This window comes from Lathamus discolor, chromosome 9, assembly GCF_037157495.1.
Source record: "Lathamus discolor isolate bLatDis1 chromosome 9, bLatDis1.hap1, whole genome shotgun sequence".
NCBI classification, from domain to species: Eukaryota; Metazoa; Chordata; class Aves; order Psittaciformes; family Psittacidae; genus Lathamus; species Lathamus discolor.
Genome location: NC_088892.1, coordinates 9,146,826 through 9,161,339, shown reverse-complemented (window position 1 = coordinate 9,161,339; position 14,514 = coordinate 9,146,826). Strand labels below are relative to the sequence as shown.

The following is a 14,514-nucleotide window of genomic DNA, read 5'->3' as shown; positions in this document are numbered from 1 at the left end:
ACCACCGCCAGGGGCTTCCCGCCGGAGGCACCCATTGGCTCGTCCTGCCGCCGCTCGACGGTGGCGCGCTCCGATTGGCTAGTCTGGCTCGAAGGGGCGGGGCGGGCCAGCAGAGTCCCGTTGCTACGGTGACGGGGGACGCGGCCGGCTGCAGCCCCGGAGCGGCGGCACCGGGGCCTTTGGGTGCTGCGGCCGCTGCAGCCCGGGCCGGGACCGCCGCGGCCGCGGGCGGAGGCTGTGCCTGACCCGTGGGGTCGGGAGCCGCTGCTCAGCCTGACCGCGGGGCCGTGCTGGGGGCGTAGCTCTCCAGGCCGGGGCAAGGGGTCCTGATACCCTCGTCCTGGAGCAGCCGCACACCCGTGTTGACGCAGGGTCTGCCACAGCCAGGGAACACCGCAGGGCCTGAGCTGTGGCTGTAGTTGATGCCGATACAGAAAGAGGCTGTGACCTGAGCACAGACTGGGCAGGCTGGGTGTATTGTCTGTGTCCTGATACCACACAGGTAACGCTTTGGCTAAACTTTATTCTTCCAGAACATGCAAGAGATGATTCCGCTGTGCGGACAGTACAGAGCACAGTTTGTTCTCTCTTTGTCTGGTATCTGGTTTTCCAGCATAGGTGAGCAGTGGCTACTGACATGGACAGTGTTTCCTCAGCCTCTTCTCTGCAGTCCCTCGCTAAACTGCTTTGCGATGCTCCAGAGGAGGATGATGATGAAGATGTGGTGAGTCTTTCAGAAGAAATGCTGTGGTTTACGTATTGCTCTGTAGCCCAGCCTTGGTGACTGGGGAGAAGCAAATATCTCCCCAGAGTGAGTAAAAAGAGAAAGAGAACCTTAGAAGGTTTCAGACTGAAACAGCCAGAAGATACTTTTATGGTAACAACCTCTTGGGGGACAGAGTACACAGAAACTGCTCCAGGAAAACAAGAAGAAATGGCGACTACAAAATGGGAGGGAGATTTAAGTTTCCAGCCTTCAGGCCTTTCCCTCAGGAAATGAGAACATGTAGTTGAAAGAGCTTCAGTTACTTTATACTTCACCCTGCTTTTCTCTGAAGTCTGCCAGAGATGAAGGCAATGCAATAAAAGCTTCATACAAAGCGAAAAGGTTGATGCTCAACTTCTGCGCAAAGGCTGAAATACCCATAGGTGGCTGTAAGTGTTCTGAGCCTGTATCAGGTGCTGGAGGACTGTAGATATCGTTGATGACTGAAGTACGTTAGATACATTCATTATTGTCAAAGAGGGAAGGGTCGCTAATTCTTCTAAAGTGAATGACCTGAATGATTAAGGAGAGAAATATCTTTCCCTTCTTCTATACCTGTCCATCTCAGGACTAGATGAAAATTGCAGCTCAGGGAAAATGTACATTGTTCCCACAACAGGCAACTGCTTCAGTTGCAGCAGAGGTGGCAATGGTGGTAGTATTTGGGATAAAAGGGGTGCATGTCCCTTGAAACTTCCATTTGGCAGGTGATAGATGTGAGCCTTCACATGCTAAGTGCCCTTCAGTTGTTTAATGGCTGCTTTTTAAAGCTAGCATTGTTGATTGTACATCTTTGCAGTAAACATCTTGATTTTAAAAGGATTTGTTTACATCTTATTAATGAAATGAATGACACTTCAGAGAGAGAAATGGCAATTACCACAGGGATGTCAATTAAATGTGAGTCAATCTGGGTAAATTGAAAACTTTATTTTGATTTAATTTAATGTTCTGTGCATATGAGGCACTCTTATCAAACCAAGGAACCTTCGTATACAGAGAATGCCTCATATTGGCCTATTAGCACTAAATTGATTTGTAATTAGAGGAAAATGTTGTTGCTTCTCATGATCTCTACTGTCAAAAGTAATCCAAATGCTGTGATGGGTCTTTCATGTAGCGCCCTTGGCTTCCTGCAATGTTTTCACCACAGGCAAAGCATGGAAATTTTGCCAATGTACCATAGAATTGTAGAATAGTTAGGGTTGGAAAGAACCTTAAGATCATCTAGTTCCAAGCCCCTGCCATGGGCAAGGACACCTCACACTAAACCAGGGCATCCAAGCCTCTGTCCAACCTGGCCTTGAACATCGCCAGGGATGGAGCATTCACAGCTTCCTTGGGCAACCCATTCCAGTGCCTCACCACCCTCACAGGAAAGAATTTCCTCCTTATATCCAATCTGAACTTCCCCTGTTTAAGTTTGAACCCGTTACCCCTTGTCTTGTCACTACAGTCCCTAATGAAGAGTCCATCCCCAGCATCTCTATAGGCCCCCTTCAGGTACTGGAAGCCTGCTCTGAGGTCTCCATGCAGCCTTCTCTTCTGCAGGCTGAACAGCCCCAACTTTCTCAAACTAATACTCAGAAAGCACCTCTGTGTGGGGTTCTGTGCTCTGGGAGTCCTGCTTAAATACAGTGTGTCGAGGTCACTTTCTTCTGGGTGAGAGTGAAGAAGAGAGAACATTCAGTGGTTCAGTCACAAAATTGTGGCATAATGGTTTTTTTGGGTTCCAGCAGGCATTTGTTTGGCCTCAGATAACACTTTATACTTAGTGACATTATTGTGGTTACTGAGCTGGGCTCTATGAGAATTGATTCCGGTTCCATCTGCCTTTTACTTTGCAGCTGCACTCTTCTGTTAATGCCATGACTCCTGGTACTATTGGACCAGTAAAGAAAGAGAGCACTGGTAAGGAGGAGTGTTTGTATGTTTTAGCATTTAGCCCCATAGTAGCAGACTGTAACAGCTGAAGTAGCCATCACTGTTGGGCTTGCCTCGCTGCGAGTGCTCACTGAACTCTGAGATGGAAATAGCATTACATGTTTACGATTACACCTTCTTGTCCTGAAAGCTTAACAGCAAATTATACTAAGAGAAGCAGAAAAGGTAATTCCAGAGCACAGCAGCCTCAAGTGGCAATGATAAACAGGGTACAGTACACAGCCTGGTCATGAGCTGTAATGTAAAGTTCTTCTGGAACTAATCACGTTATTGGGCAGCTTAGTTATGAGTCATAAGAAAGGTCAACAGGGACCAGGATGAGTGCAGCAGGAGAGGAATTGTTGCAAATCTAACAGAGTATTTTTGCTTGTGATTCCACTCTAAAAACCTTCAAATTACAGATTAATCAGCTTACTAGAAAATGTTTTTCCATGTAAGACAGGCATAAACCACAGTATTCTGCCTGTTAACTTTCATGTGTCTTCAGTACCTTATCAGGGCTGTGCCCAGTACTTCATGGGAAGAAGTGGATTTCTATGTGAGGAGGAGGTCCTTTTGTAAATGTCTCTTTAAGACATGTAAATGTCTTAAAAAATCCCATATTTGGGGCTTGGGGAAGATTATTTCCTATTTCTCTACCCATTTTGAAGTGCAGGATGTTTTATGCCTGAAAGGAAGATTTCTTTGATAGAGAGGTTGGGTAAAGGAGATTTAAGGGAAAGGAAATCTTTCTCCCTCTGCATATTCTCATTCATAAGATACTGAGGTGAAGGAGATTGTAAACATTTACTAGAATGCTTCTAATACACTTTTCTAAAGCCTAAAGAAATCAAAGTTTTCAGCAAACCTAGAGGAACAAAACCAATCCAAAATTCAATGTGGGGGTTTTTTTTCTCATCACTGACAGGTACTTTTCAGGTGAAATCTGAAAAGAGTAAAACTATTTGGAACACAGAGGAGGTCCCAGAAGGATCTGAATATGATGATACGTGGGACCCTAGAGAACAGCCAGAGTAAGTGAGCTGGGACTGCCTGCCTGGGCTTTACGTAGCATTGATGGAAATAGGAGTTAAACAGCTTCGACTGCATTTGAGTGAGACAGCCATCTGAAAAGCTTTGTGTCATGGAAGGAGAAAGGGAGGATATCAATATTGCATCTAAAGCCACATGTGAGGAGTGATTTCTTACCTCTCCTTTGGAAACTTTCTGATCTCGTAAATAGAAACATAGAGTTGGTTTTTCCCATCATAACATTACTTGCAGTGTCACATACATGTATGAAGTCAGATTAGGAGGAGAAGTAGGCCTCCAAAACTATTTACTGGCTTTCAAGTATGCCATTTGTGTGAAATATCTGTCTTTTCCTGCGGCAACCGAGATGCATTCATTTTTCATACTCACAAATTCATAAAGTACTCCAACTTCTGTTTGCATTTCAAAGGATTAAGCTCTTCAGAGACAAATAGACACTGAAAGAGGGTAGACTTAGATTGGCTATAAGGAAGAAGTTTCTGCCTGTGAGAGTGCTGAGACACTATCACAGGGTACCCAGAGAAGCTGTGGCTGCCCCATCCCTGGCAGTGTTCAAGGCCAGGTTGGACACAGGGGCTTGGAGCAACCTGCTCTAGTGGAAGGTGTCCCAGCACATGGCAGGGGGTTGGAACTGGAGGAGATTCAACCCAAACCAATCTGTGATTCTATGAAAAAGTACTACAGGAAGGAAAGCTATATGCAAGCAGTTTTGAACTTGTAAATCTTGTCATTCAATCCTAGTCTGTCAAGGGAGAGCCTAAAACCCAGGTCTTTTCCCTTGCTCATAGAGAGACAATAACAAAAATATTCTTGAAAGAGATACAATCCAGCATGCTAGTTGTAGTTTGAAGAGGTCAGAAAGTCTTCGGGGTCAATCAATCCACTAAGCAGTCTTTGCATTTCTAATCATTGTGTTCTCATGCCATATCCTGGAGTGATAAACGCTGGAACAGATGGACCGAAGCTTCTGAAGCTGCACATTGTATGCTAGTCTGTAGTCCAGAATCCTCATGTTTCTCTGCATGTAAGTCATGCCATTAGGTTTTCAATTTCCTGATCTAAACACAGGACCAGGACCAATCTGAACTTGGACTTAACATATCTGAAAATGATTTGGCATTCACCTATAGCCTTACATAAAGTTGGTCTTGATACCGTCACCTTTGATATATAGAACAAGCTTCTTTGTATTGTGGGCACAACAGAAGCTTTCCTCATGCCATTTTTTGACCCTTACCCTTCCTGCTGGGTAAAAGACATTGCTGCTTTAGCCTCAAGGAATTACGTCCTGTGTTGCAGCAATGAAAAGAGAGTATAAGTTTTTGTAAAAGTTCATCAAATTGAATCAAGGGATATGGCCCAAAAGGAAAACAGATGGCTAAAGAGATGCACCCAGAGCTATTAGACAGATTCCTTATTGACTTAGGAATTACTACATATGCGTATGAACACTGGAGATCTAAAAGAGACTTTTCATACACTCTTAGAGAAGTGACTCACTCCACTTCTTTCGCTCAATTTAGTAGGAGTAATGTATGTTCTAAATACAAATTCACTTCGTATTTCCTCATTCATTAATTATAAAGAGCAAGTGAGTATGTGATTCTAGACTTTGTAGATGTGGAGAGGAAGAAAACAAATGTTGGCTGAATGCAAAACAATTACAATCTGACAAAAGAGTGTTATGCTCAGCCTGCGAGAGCATGTTGAATGACAGAACAGAACACATGTAATTAACAGCATCCTTTTCAAATCCATTTCCCAAGGGTTTGTTTGACTAGTTGGTAAATATCATATTCACTTAGGATGAATTTCCTGATCCTGCAAAAGCTGGTTAGTGAAGTAGAAACAGCCTTGGAAGGTGGAATGAATTATCCTCCCCAGCCTTCCAGCTAACTCATTTGTAGCTGTGAACAGAAATCCAGTGCAGATGGGTTGAAGCCTTGAAGGGAGACTGAAAAGGAGGAGAGATGATGCAATGAGGTTATTTATAGCCCTCTGAGAATTAGTCTCCTTTAGTCTCCTGCCCCTTCTCCAGTAGCTTTAGGCAACGGCTTCTCTTTCCCAGGTATGAGATTTTATTCAAACAATGTGTGGGAACAGAGGATGTCTTCTTTGGGATGAGCAGGAAAGACCACTCCACAGCCTGCTGTGAAGATATAGTGGTGAGCATGAACCTGTATCTCCTAACCCTTTGTGGTCTTTCTCTGCCCTTTTCAATCTTTACACCTTCTTGAGGGATAGAATGCAAACACTAAGCTGTATTGCTGCCCTTGGCCTCCTGTAGGATTTTTGTGTAGTTCTTCAAGCATTTGTATGTGATATTTACACTTGCTAAGCTGAGGAATTAATGTATATCTCCTCAAGGACCTAGTGTACTCAAAAGAATCTGTGCAAATGCAATGCCACATACAGACATGAGGGAAATAAAAAGTAGCTCTAAGATGAAGTTTCATTTTGGGTACAATTTTGGGAAGGAGACAGTTTTCATCTGCCTACGTTTATTACAAGGTTTGTGAGTTAGCAGAGCGCTACAATACTGATACTCTTTAAAATTACAGGTATCAGATCCTGTCCCATTATTACATGATCAAAGATGTTCCCTGCTTCCTGAACTTCAGGAATTTTTCTAGCGGAAGCATACTGTCTAATACACGAAGCCAGGGGTTTTGCTGGATGTAGAATACCTGTCAAGTACACTGGCAGCTCAGGATTTTGAAGAAAATAGGGTATCAATACACATCATGAAGTTATTGAAAGCAATGTTTGCCACTGTCATATTTTCTCTGTTAGAAATCAGCTACTCAATGTTGTTCTGACGCTAGCATCAAAATATTCAGGAAGATGAGATCTTTTATGGCTTGTAGGGCTATAGATCTAATCACAGCTTTTCCTCTCCCATCATTTCAGATTAAAATCAAACTGCCAGAGACAAAGAACTCGGACATCACATTAGACATTCAGGACAAGGTTCTTGACCTCCGAACTCCCAAAAAGTAAGTGAAACACAACTGTGTACAGTTAATATGTTGTTTGAAAGGAGGTTTAACCAAGCCTTCAACTAAATGCTGTATGGAAGGCAAAGCTAAAGGTGAAGATTGGTTTATTAATTGCACATGGGAAATAGATACAGACACAAAACAGCCATAGTCATTGTATAGTGGGCTAGCTTTGAATCTGTGATACTGCTCTGGCAAAACCAGCTTTAAGACAGATCTTGGCTACTTAAACAGCAAGGCTCCAAGGGTCCAGAATGTTTGGCAAAAAACTCCCCATGGTCTTGAAGGACTTCACTGGAGTTTGCTTTCCAAATGTGAATCTGGACAAATATATAACTGAAGATGGTCAAAATGTGCAGATACATTTTCAGAAGTTGAAAGCCAAATTGCAGACATATCCAGACATGATGCAGAGATGGAAATTTTACAAGGTTTTCCTGAAGAGATTTCCTTTGAGTTCTTTTTTTTTATAGGGGCTATTTCACACCTACAAAGATAATGAACTGACTGGTATACTCTGACTTCTCCTCAGTGTGCAGTTGCCCTGCCCAAGATTGCCACATAATTCCCATGTGTGTTTTGATTTAAGTCCTCCTTAACAATACAATGCTTTCATAAGAAAGCTTAATCCCCTCTAGGCTGCATTGAATGGAATGTGGTAAGATCCGTATGTGAATAGTTTCCTGCAAATGAATTCTAGGTGCAGGCATAAATTCAAGGATTTAGGTTCAAATAACTTCTGCCCCTAGTGGACGAACTGTAGAAAAGCCACTTTTCTCACAGACAAAACCAGGCTGAGTTGATTACCCCCTGCTTGGATTTAACCCAAAGATGCAACAGGAATAGAAGAATGTTTGGAAATGCTAGCTCTGAAACTGGAAAGTCAGGAGGAATAACTGCTCAGGACTTGCAGATCTACAGATACTAAAAGAGGTAGTTTAATGCAATACTGCAGATGTAGGAAAACCTCAGCATCCTTTTCCTTCTGCAATTCCATCTTTTTGGTGACTCAGATCTGCCATTATCTTCTTAGTATCCAGCTGTCTGTAGTCACAAGCCTAGCAAATAAAAAGTTTGCCGTAAATCTAATGGTTGCTTGGGTACAGGCTGAGCCAGTGCTGCTTTCACAAATGTAAGTGCAAGTTTTCTCAGGAAGAAAGAAACAAACAAGATTTCAAGTTCTACATCCTGAAAAATCCTGTACTCTCACAGATGTGTAGGAGGGCTCAAAGGAACCGTTTCCAACTCTAGTCCTGGGGCTGATTCTAAGCCAAGCTGATTTTAAGGACCTCTCAGGATTACAGCGACTGGCTGCCTTCAGTAGGTGTGGTGCAAAGGTGTTTTGAGTGCACCTTTTTTAGCCATGGCTTCTACAAGGCACCTGAAAAAAATCAGCATGACTTGGACCCCAATTTAAAGTAATCCCCCATGTTGACTTTTGGGGCTTTATGGAATTTGGCTGGTCAGACCTCTTCACTCTGAGGTGTCCTTGATGCTTTTTGCACTGTCAATAGAGTGGATGTCCAAGACTGGCCCATCATTCATATTGTTAATATATAAGCCTGAGATAAGAGGGGAAAGAGTCCAGATTCTGCATGAGCAAGTAAGTTTGAACTGTCATCCACAAGAGAAGTTGAATGGGTCTGGACTGACATCATCGTAAGGATACAAAGCAGAAAGCTGGTCAGCCATTCTAGGAAAAGCTGTATGTCTGGCATAGCAACAGACTGTGGAATAGCTCTTGAATCCAAGATCCAGCCTTTCTTTGTGTATTATGTCCCTGAGCCACCAGTAGGGGATCACTGAATTAATCTTCAATGTAGGTTAACATCCCAGGAACTTCGTAACTTTAAGTGCATTCTCATACCCAAACTGTGCTTTTTTGCAGTGTAAGCATTTCCTTTGCGCATCTGGGCTGGCCAGAATCTCTAATCAGGCTGCACCAGTTATTTCTTTTTACTAAAGAAATCAAACTCCTGAAGACATGTTTTAGGCATTATTCAGATTTTTGTCATCAGGAGAGCATTACCAAGGCAGCTTCTCCTTCCTCTTCATTTAAAATGCAGCACTGTGCAAAAGCAAAACAGTGGAGAGAGCCCCCAATTCATCACTGGAAATTTTTGTCATAGCCACAGGCTAAAGAAAGGAATCGTGTAGAAACCTTTCAGGCCTGTATAGCTGCACACCAGGTATTGCAGGAGCCCCATAACCTGCCATAAGAACAAGGTTTACTAAAGAACATTCCTTGGTATACTGATGACATATTGCAAGAGTAACTTGCAGTGCCATCTCAACTGCTCATCTGTTCTGAGACATTGACATTCACTGTGTCCTCTTTTACAGGAAGCTGCTGCTGCACCTCCCCTACCGTGTAGACAGCAAGAACGGGAAAGCTCGTTTTCTTTCTGAAGAGGAGACCTTGGAAGTCACCTTGAGGGTATTGAGGGAGTTTGATTTCATAAATTTTTCTTGATGGACAGAGAAATGGAGAAAGTTTGCAGAAAGTAATCTCTTAGTTTGAAGTCTTTGTGAAACCTAACTGAAATAGTAGATTGTTTCCCTTGAATGGTGCAGGGGGAATATCCCTGAAGAAACTGAATGAGTTGGGAGTAACATAGCACCCATAGACTGTATAAGCTGAGGCTGTCCAGCTCTAGTGCTGCTCTAGTTAATGTCCTACTTCTTTCAGTCTCAAACGGGCTCTGTGAATCAGAAACGAGAGATTACAATTCTGTAAACCAGAGAAGGGTTTTTTGTGGTTATGGCTGATGAGCAGCACAATGAGGCTCTGTCCAATGACACTGGCACTTCAAGACCTGCAAATGATAATATTCTTGCTTGGTCTGCAATGCTGGGATAGGGGCCAGTTCAGAGTCTCCTCTTAGCTACTTGATGAGGTCTTCAGGGATCCATATCCACATCTGGAGCTCCTTTACACTGGCAGAACAAGGTAGCTAGATGTAGTTGGATTGTTGAACTGCTCAGCCCTTTTGGGTTTGGTTTTATTGGGTTTGTTTTTTTGGGAGGTTGGTTTTTTTTTTGTTTGTTTTGTTTTGATTTTTGTGGTTTTGTTTTTTAACAAATGTTGACATTGACATGGGACCATTCACCCGATGTCCCTCCAGCTACTTTTCTGATCTTTCTTGGTTAATAAAGACTGTGTTCTACTGAACAATTCCAGTTACTTTTGTCTCTGTCTTCTCTATATTATGTTGTGAGAGACTTCCTAAAGGTGAGATAAGAGGAACTTTGCATAACAAAGCATCACTTACAGGGCTAAAACATGGCAAAAGCAATTCTTTGGCCGTCAAACTACAGAGCTGGGTAACCACATGTTTCTCTTACTAGCTGCTGGGCAAACATATTCATTTAACATTGCTGATCATGCAGGAAACAAAACTATTTGCTCAATGATCAAAGTGGAGGGGACAAGCAGGGCCTTGCCCTTTTGTGAACTTCAGGTACACTGAACCGAAAGCTTGTAAGCACTTTACAAACAAAAAGGTTTAGGTCCTGCATTCTTTTGGTGTAGTAGCAGAAAATAATGACCAGCCAGGTTGCAGTCAGTACTCATGCAGTTAAGTTTGTGGCAGGTTGTAATGAGAAGATGGAATCTCCACGAGGGATGGAAGACACTGCCATAGAGTTTCCAGGTGTATTTTCTTCTGTTCTGTCAGGAATTTTCAGAATTCACAGTGTGTTTGGAATATACTGCATCATGATCCTTAAAAAGTGGACCCATTCTTTGGGTCAGAATAATACTACCCAACCTCTCCTTTAATGTTAATGCCCTGCAAAGCAGATAGCTAGGTTATGATTCATCACAAGCTGTTGAATATGCTGATAACACTAAGTGGCTACTCCAATTTCTATTTGCTTAAGTTTCCATAGATTACATTTGAATGTCTTATTCTTACTGTACAAAGCTGTGGTGGAGAGGAACAATGCAGATGTATGAAAAGGCTGAGATCATTCCTCCTGACTCAGTTCGTACTGCCTGTGGTTGCCAAACAGGCTGTTTCTTGGAAAAAGGGTTGTCTTTGTGGTCCCTAGACAATATGCTGCTTCAATTTTGCATTTCTTATACAAATTGCAAGAAAAGTGGAAGATTGATCTTGAAGGTAACATTTGCCCAAATTCATTCAGTCAGTCTGTGGGAAAGCACACTATAATTCTGCTCTTCTGAGCCTCCTTCCAATGCTCTCTCCACAAGGTAATTATGCATTTATAGTTGGCATAGCAATTTACTAAGCCTTAATCATCAAGTCCTATTTAATTTAATGTCAGTGTTTGATACTGCAAATAACAATGACTTTGGTTCACTGTGCTTCTCTCCTGTATTTGTTTCCTATGGAAATGAGCATATGCCGCACTGGTATCCAGGTCCTATTTTCCCCATATATTTTTTTCTAAGCTAGGGGCATTTTATCTGCATGGAAGAGACAATAACCTGAGGTCAGTGTGTTTTGTAAGACAGTTTGTTGCTGAGTAGAATAGGGAAATACAAATTAAAACATCCCTATCAGGTAGTACCAGTGTTATTTCCTGTACCTTCTGGCCAGCCTCTCGGTACGCTCCAGGGTACAGTAGGTCATCCACACTCCATGAGGGGGAGCTGGCAGGTTGGAGATAGAGCAGGATAGGGGAGTTACTGCAGGCAAAGGGAGATAGGCTGGCAGGGGGAAGCTGAAATCACAGTGTTAGGGTATATGAACAGAGAACACAAACTCATAAGAAACCAGGCTTTGTATTTTCCACTGCTCAAAAGGACAAGCTCTACTGCTGTTTTCAGTAGAGGTGGAACACTTGTCTGGTGGTGGGCACTTTGCTGTTGGGATGGGGTGTGTTGCCTGAATGCATAATCACACCCTGGAGATCCTCTCACATTCTTTCTTCCTATTAAGGAGATAGATAGATAGATAGAGGATGCCAGAGGGTTGGGGTCTGGGTTTTGGTTTTACTGTCATAGGTCATCCCAAGAGGAATTGGTCAAAAGGGCATGAAGGCTGGCAAGCTTCCCACAAACCTGGGGGCTACTGCCACCTACGAGAGAGGTAACATTCTTCTGCAAGGGCTTGAAGGCAGTTTTGGTTTGCTGAACTAGCACTGGCAGAAATCCTTTTGAAGGGGATACAAAACCCCCTTTGCCTCTGAACATCAAAGCTGTTGCCTGATACCACTCCAACACCTGCAGGCATCTTAATTAATCAAAATTATGAGCCCAGTTAAACAACCCAGCCATTAAGCCCCAGCCATTAAACATCATCAAGCTTTATTGGGTTCCCTAAGAAACATCTTGATTAAATGTATTGCAGTTAAGTAGAGGGTACTGTAGCTGTGGAAATGAGATAGAGGCTGTTTACTGTAGTATCCCAATAAACTGCAGGCTGTCATCTAGCCTTGTGTGTGTTCTGTCCTCCAGTTGTGGTGGCAGAGCCACCATTCTGTTTTGACTTGTTCCTGCCTTCTGTCAGAACTATTGTGGTGTGCTAAAGTTCATGGCCCAGCTGGCTCTGTGTGTTTCACCTCTCTTCATACTCCTCTTTGTCCACAGAGCAGCCTTCTGAGGCAAAGCTACTTTCCTCCTTCTACAGACTGAGAAAGAGAAAACCCCAAAGATTCCTCCATATAACCCCCTAAAACAGGGCAAGAGCTTAAACTGAGATTTTTCCCTTAAACCTGCAGTCTAGCTTCTAGACTGCTCTCACTGCCATCTTCCTCCAGGTCTGTTGTTGGTGTCATCATATACCACTTGTATTTGTTGAGAGACAGGAAGATGACTTCATTTTTCTGCTGTTCGGTTTAAAGTTTGTATCCAAAATGTCTATGTACTTCTTTCAGGCTGTGAAACACTGCTTTATCAGTACATGCCTCCCTTCAGACAAGGTTTATCTGAAATAACTAAGCTGTATCTATGTGTACAGACAGATCTCTTCCCCTACAGAGTAAGTAAGGAAACCAGACTGATATTGCTTCTGTCTTGTCTAACCTTGGGTCCCAGCTCTCAAGTGCATGAGACTGGGCTCCTGTGGGCAAAAAGGGAGCTCTGCAGCACCCTTTGCAGGCTGTGGTGCACACTGACATTGAGAGGTGTGTGAATACACAGAGGAAACTCAGCGAAGTAACCTCTGTCCCCAAGGCCTCCCAGATTTTCTCATTCAGGTGGCAGGTATTCCTCTTTGTAGCAGTATCTACAGCTGGCAGCACAGGCTACTGGATACAGCAAAACTGACCGATGGCCAAGAGCACACATCAGCACCAAGCCGTGCAGGCAGCGCATCAGGTATACCCAGCAGTCTCATTGCATGCTCACACATCCATTGCATGTGCATTTCTCATGCTGGAGCAGGTGTCTTTGAACCTGCTGCTGTTGGCAGACCTTTATCCTCTTTGCAGCACCCGCAGCTTGGATTCAATCCTCTGGAGCTCCCTTCAAAGAGCTGCTGCCACAGTCAGTCACTGCTGCCTGCCTGTGTTCTTGGCTCCAGGGAAAGTGCCTGGAATCTGCTGGAAGTTGGGTTATTCCTTCCCTATTATCTTCACAAAGAGGAGACAATCTCTCTGTGTCTCTCTGTCTTCTCCTTCAGGTAGATTCTGCTTTCAGAGAGTGATGCTGAGCAGGCAGTCCTTGTTTTTCCTTTCCCTCCCGATTGTTCTTTGCTTATTTCAGGGCAATCTGAGCTTTCCTAAGTGCTTCATCTCACTCCCTTTGCTCATTCTCACATTAGGACGTTTCTCACCAACCTCCTCACAGGTTGCAGCTGACATCTGACCCTGCTGGATGCGCCAAATGTTGGTGAAGTGCATGATTCATCTCCCTTCGCTCAGCTTAATGCTAGGAGGAGCACTTTGCTCTTCCTTGCTATGCGTGTGTGTGCATGGGAAGGGGACGCAAGCAGGAGCACCACAGGCAGAACCGGGGTTGTGATAAGGCAGTTATATTGAGGACCGTGACACAAAAGCAGCAGATGCTGCATGTCAAGGCAGAGATGTGTGAAGAGTTGACAGGATCGAGGAGGGGGCTCTTGGCACAGGCGCAACCTGCCTGAGCCTATGTTTAAACATAGCCAGCCCCACAGCTCCCAGTGCAACGAGGGCTGGTTAAGAAGGAATGAGCCAGTTCAGAAAAAGGCAGAATCATCCTGAATCCCAGCCCTTCCCAAGGCCTGAAAAGTTTCTTTCTGCTTCCCCATGTGTGTCTCTTTATCCCAGGTTTGGAGATGCAGTCTAGGGCAACAGGGACACAATCACAGGAGTGCCCTCAGGTTTTGGGGTATTTATCTCAACCCATTGAAATCTTTGACCACATTGGGCTTTCTCATCTCAAAGACCCTTTGCACCTCTCCTCTCTATCTTCACACACTCATTTCTGAAGAGAAGATCACAGGAAGGGGCCAGCACAGTAACTGTCCACCTACAACCTATACAGACCATCTCTCTTTAACTGTGAGCCTCTTCTGGGGATCCCATTGGCCTGGCAGCTCACTGCTGATGCTGATCAGCACTCGTTTTAATCTATACTGTTTAACTTGGTGGTATCACAACCCAGCAAGCACTGCCAAGGCAGCTAGGCTGTATTCACCTAAATGATTCTCTGATTCTGTTTGGCAACCTATCTCCTGCAGCTGCTCAGCAGAGAAGAAAAGAGCTATAGACCTCTTCTGGAAAATTCTTTTCCTATTGGAAAGCTGCATAAAAAAGGATAGGAATGGAGAGGGACACAGCTGAATTTGTTAATTCATAATGGGATGATGTGGGCAAGCCAGATAGTGG

At 43.7% G+C, this 14,514-nt stretch overlaps 1 protein-coding gene across 3 annotated transcripts; it reads left to right on the top strand.

Annotated features, from left to right (window-relative positions):
• The first annotated feature begins 153 nt into the window (after nt 1–153).
• On the top strand, nt 154–9,864 carry DNAAF6 (dynein axonemal assembly factor 6). Of its 3 annotated transcripts, XM_065689524.1 has the most exons (7): nt 154–502; nt 614–724; nt 2,614–2,677; nt 3,618–3,723; nt 5,811–5,907; nt 6,653–6,738; nt 9,085–9,864. In XM_065689524.1, exons 2-7 carry the CDS (start codon nt 638–640, stop codon nt 9,212–9,214), a joined length of 570 nt encoding a protein of 189 aa, XP_065545596.1. In that variant the 5' UTR covers nt 154–502; nt 614–637; the 3' UTR covers nt 9,215–9,864. The 3 variants fall into 3 exon arrangements, with proteins under 3 accessions (XP_065545596.1, XP_065545597.1, XP_065545598.1); XM_065689525.1 differs by having other exon boundaries at nt 154–724; XM_065689526.1 differs by lacking the exons at nt 154–502; nt 614–724 and adding an exon at nt 732–1,155.
• The last annotated feature ends 4,650 nt before the right edge of the window (nt 9,865–14,514 follow it).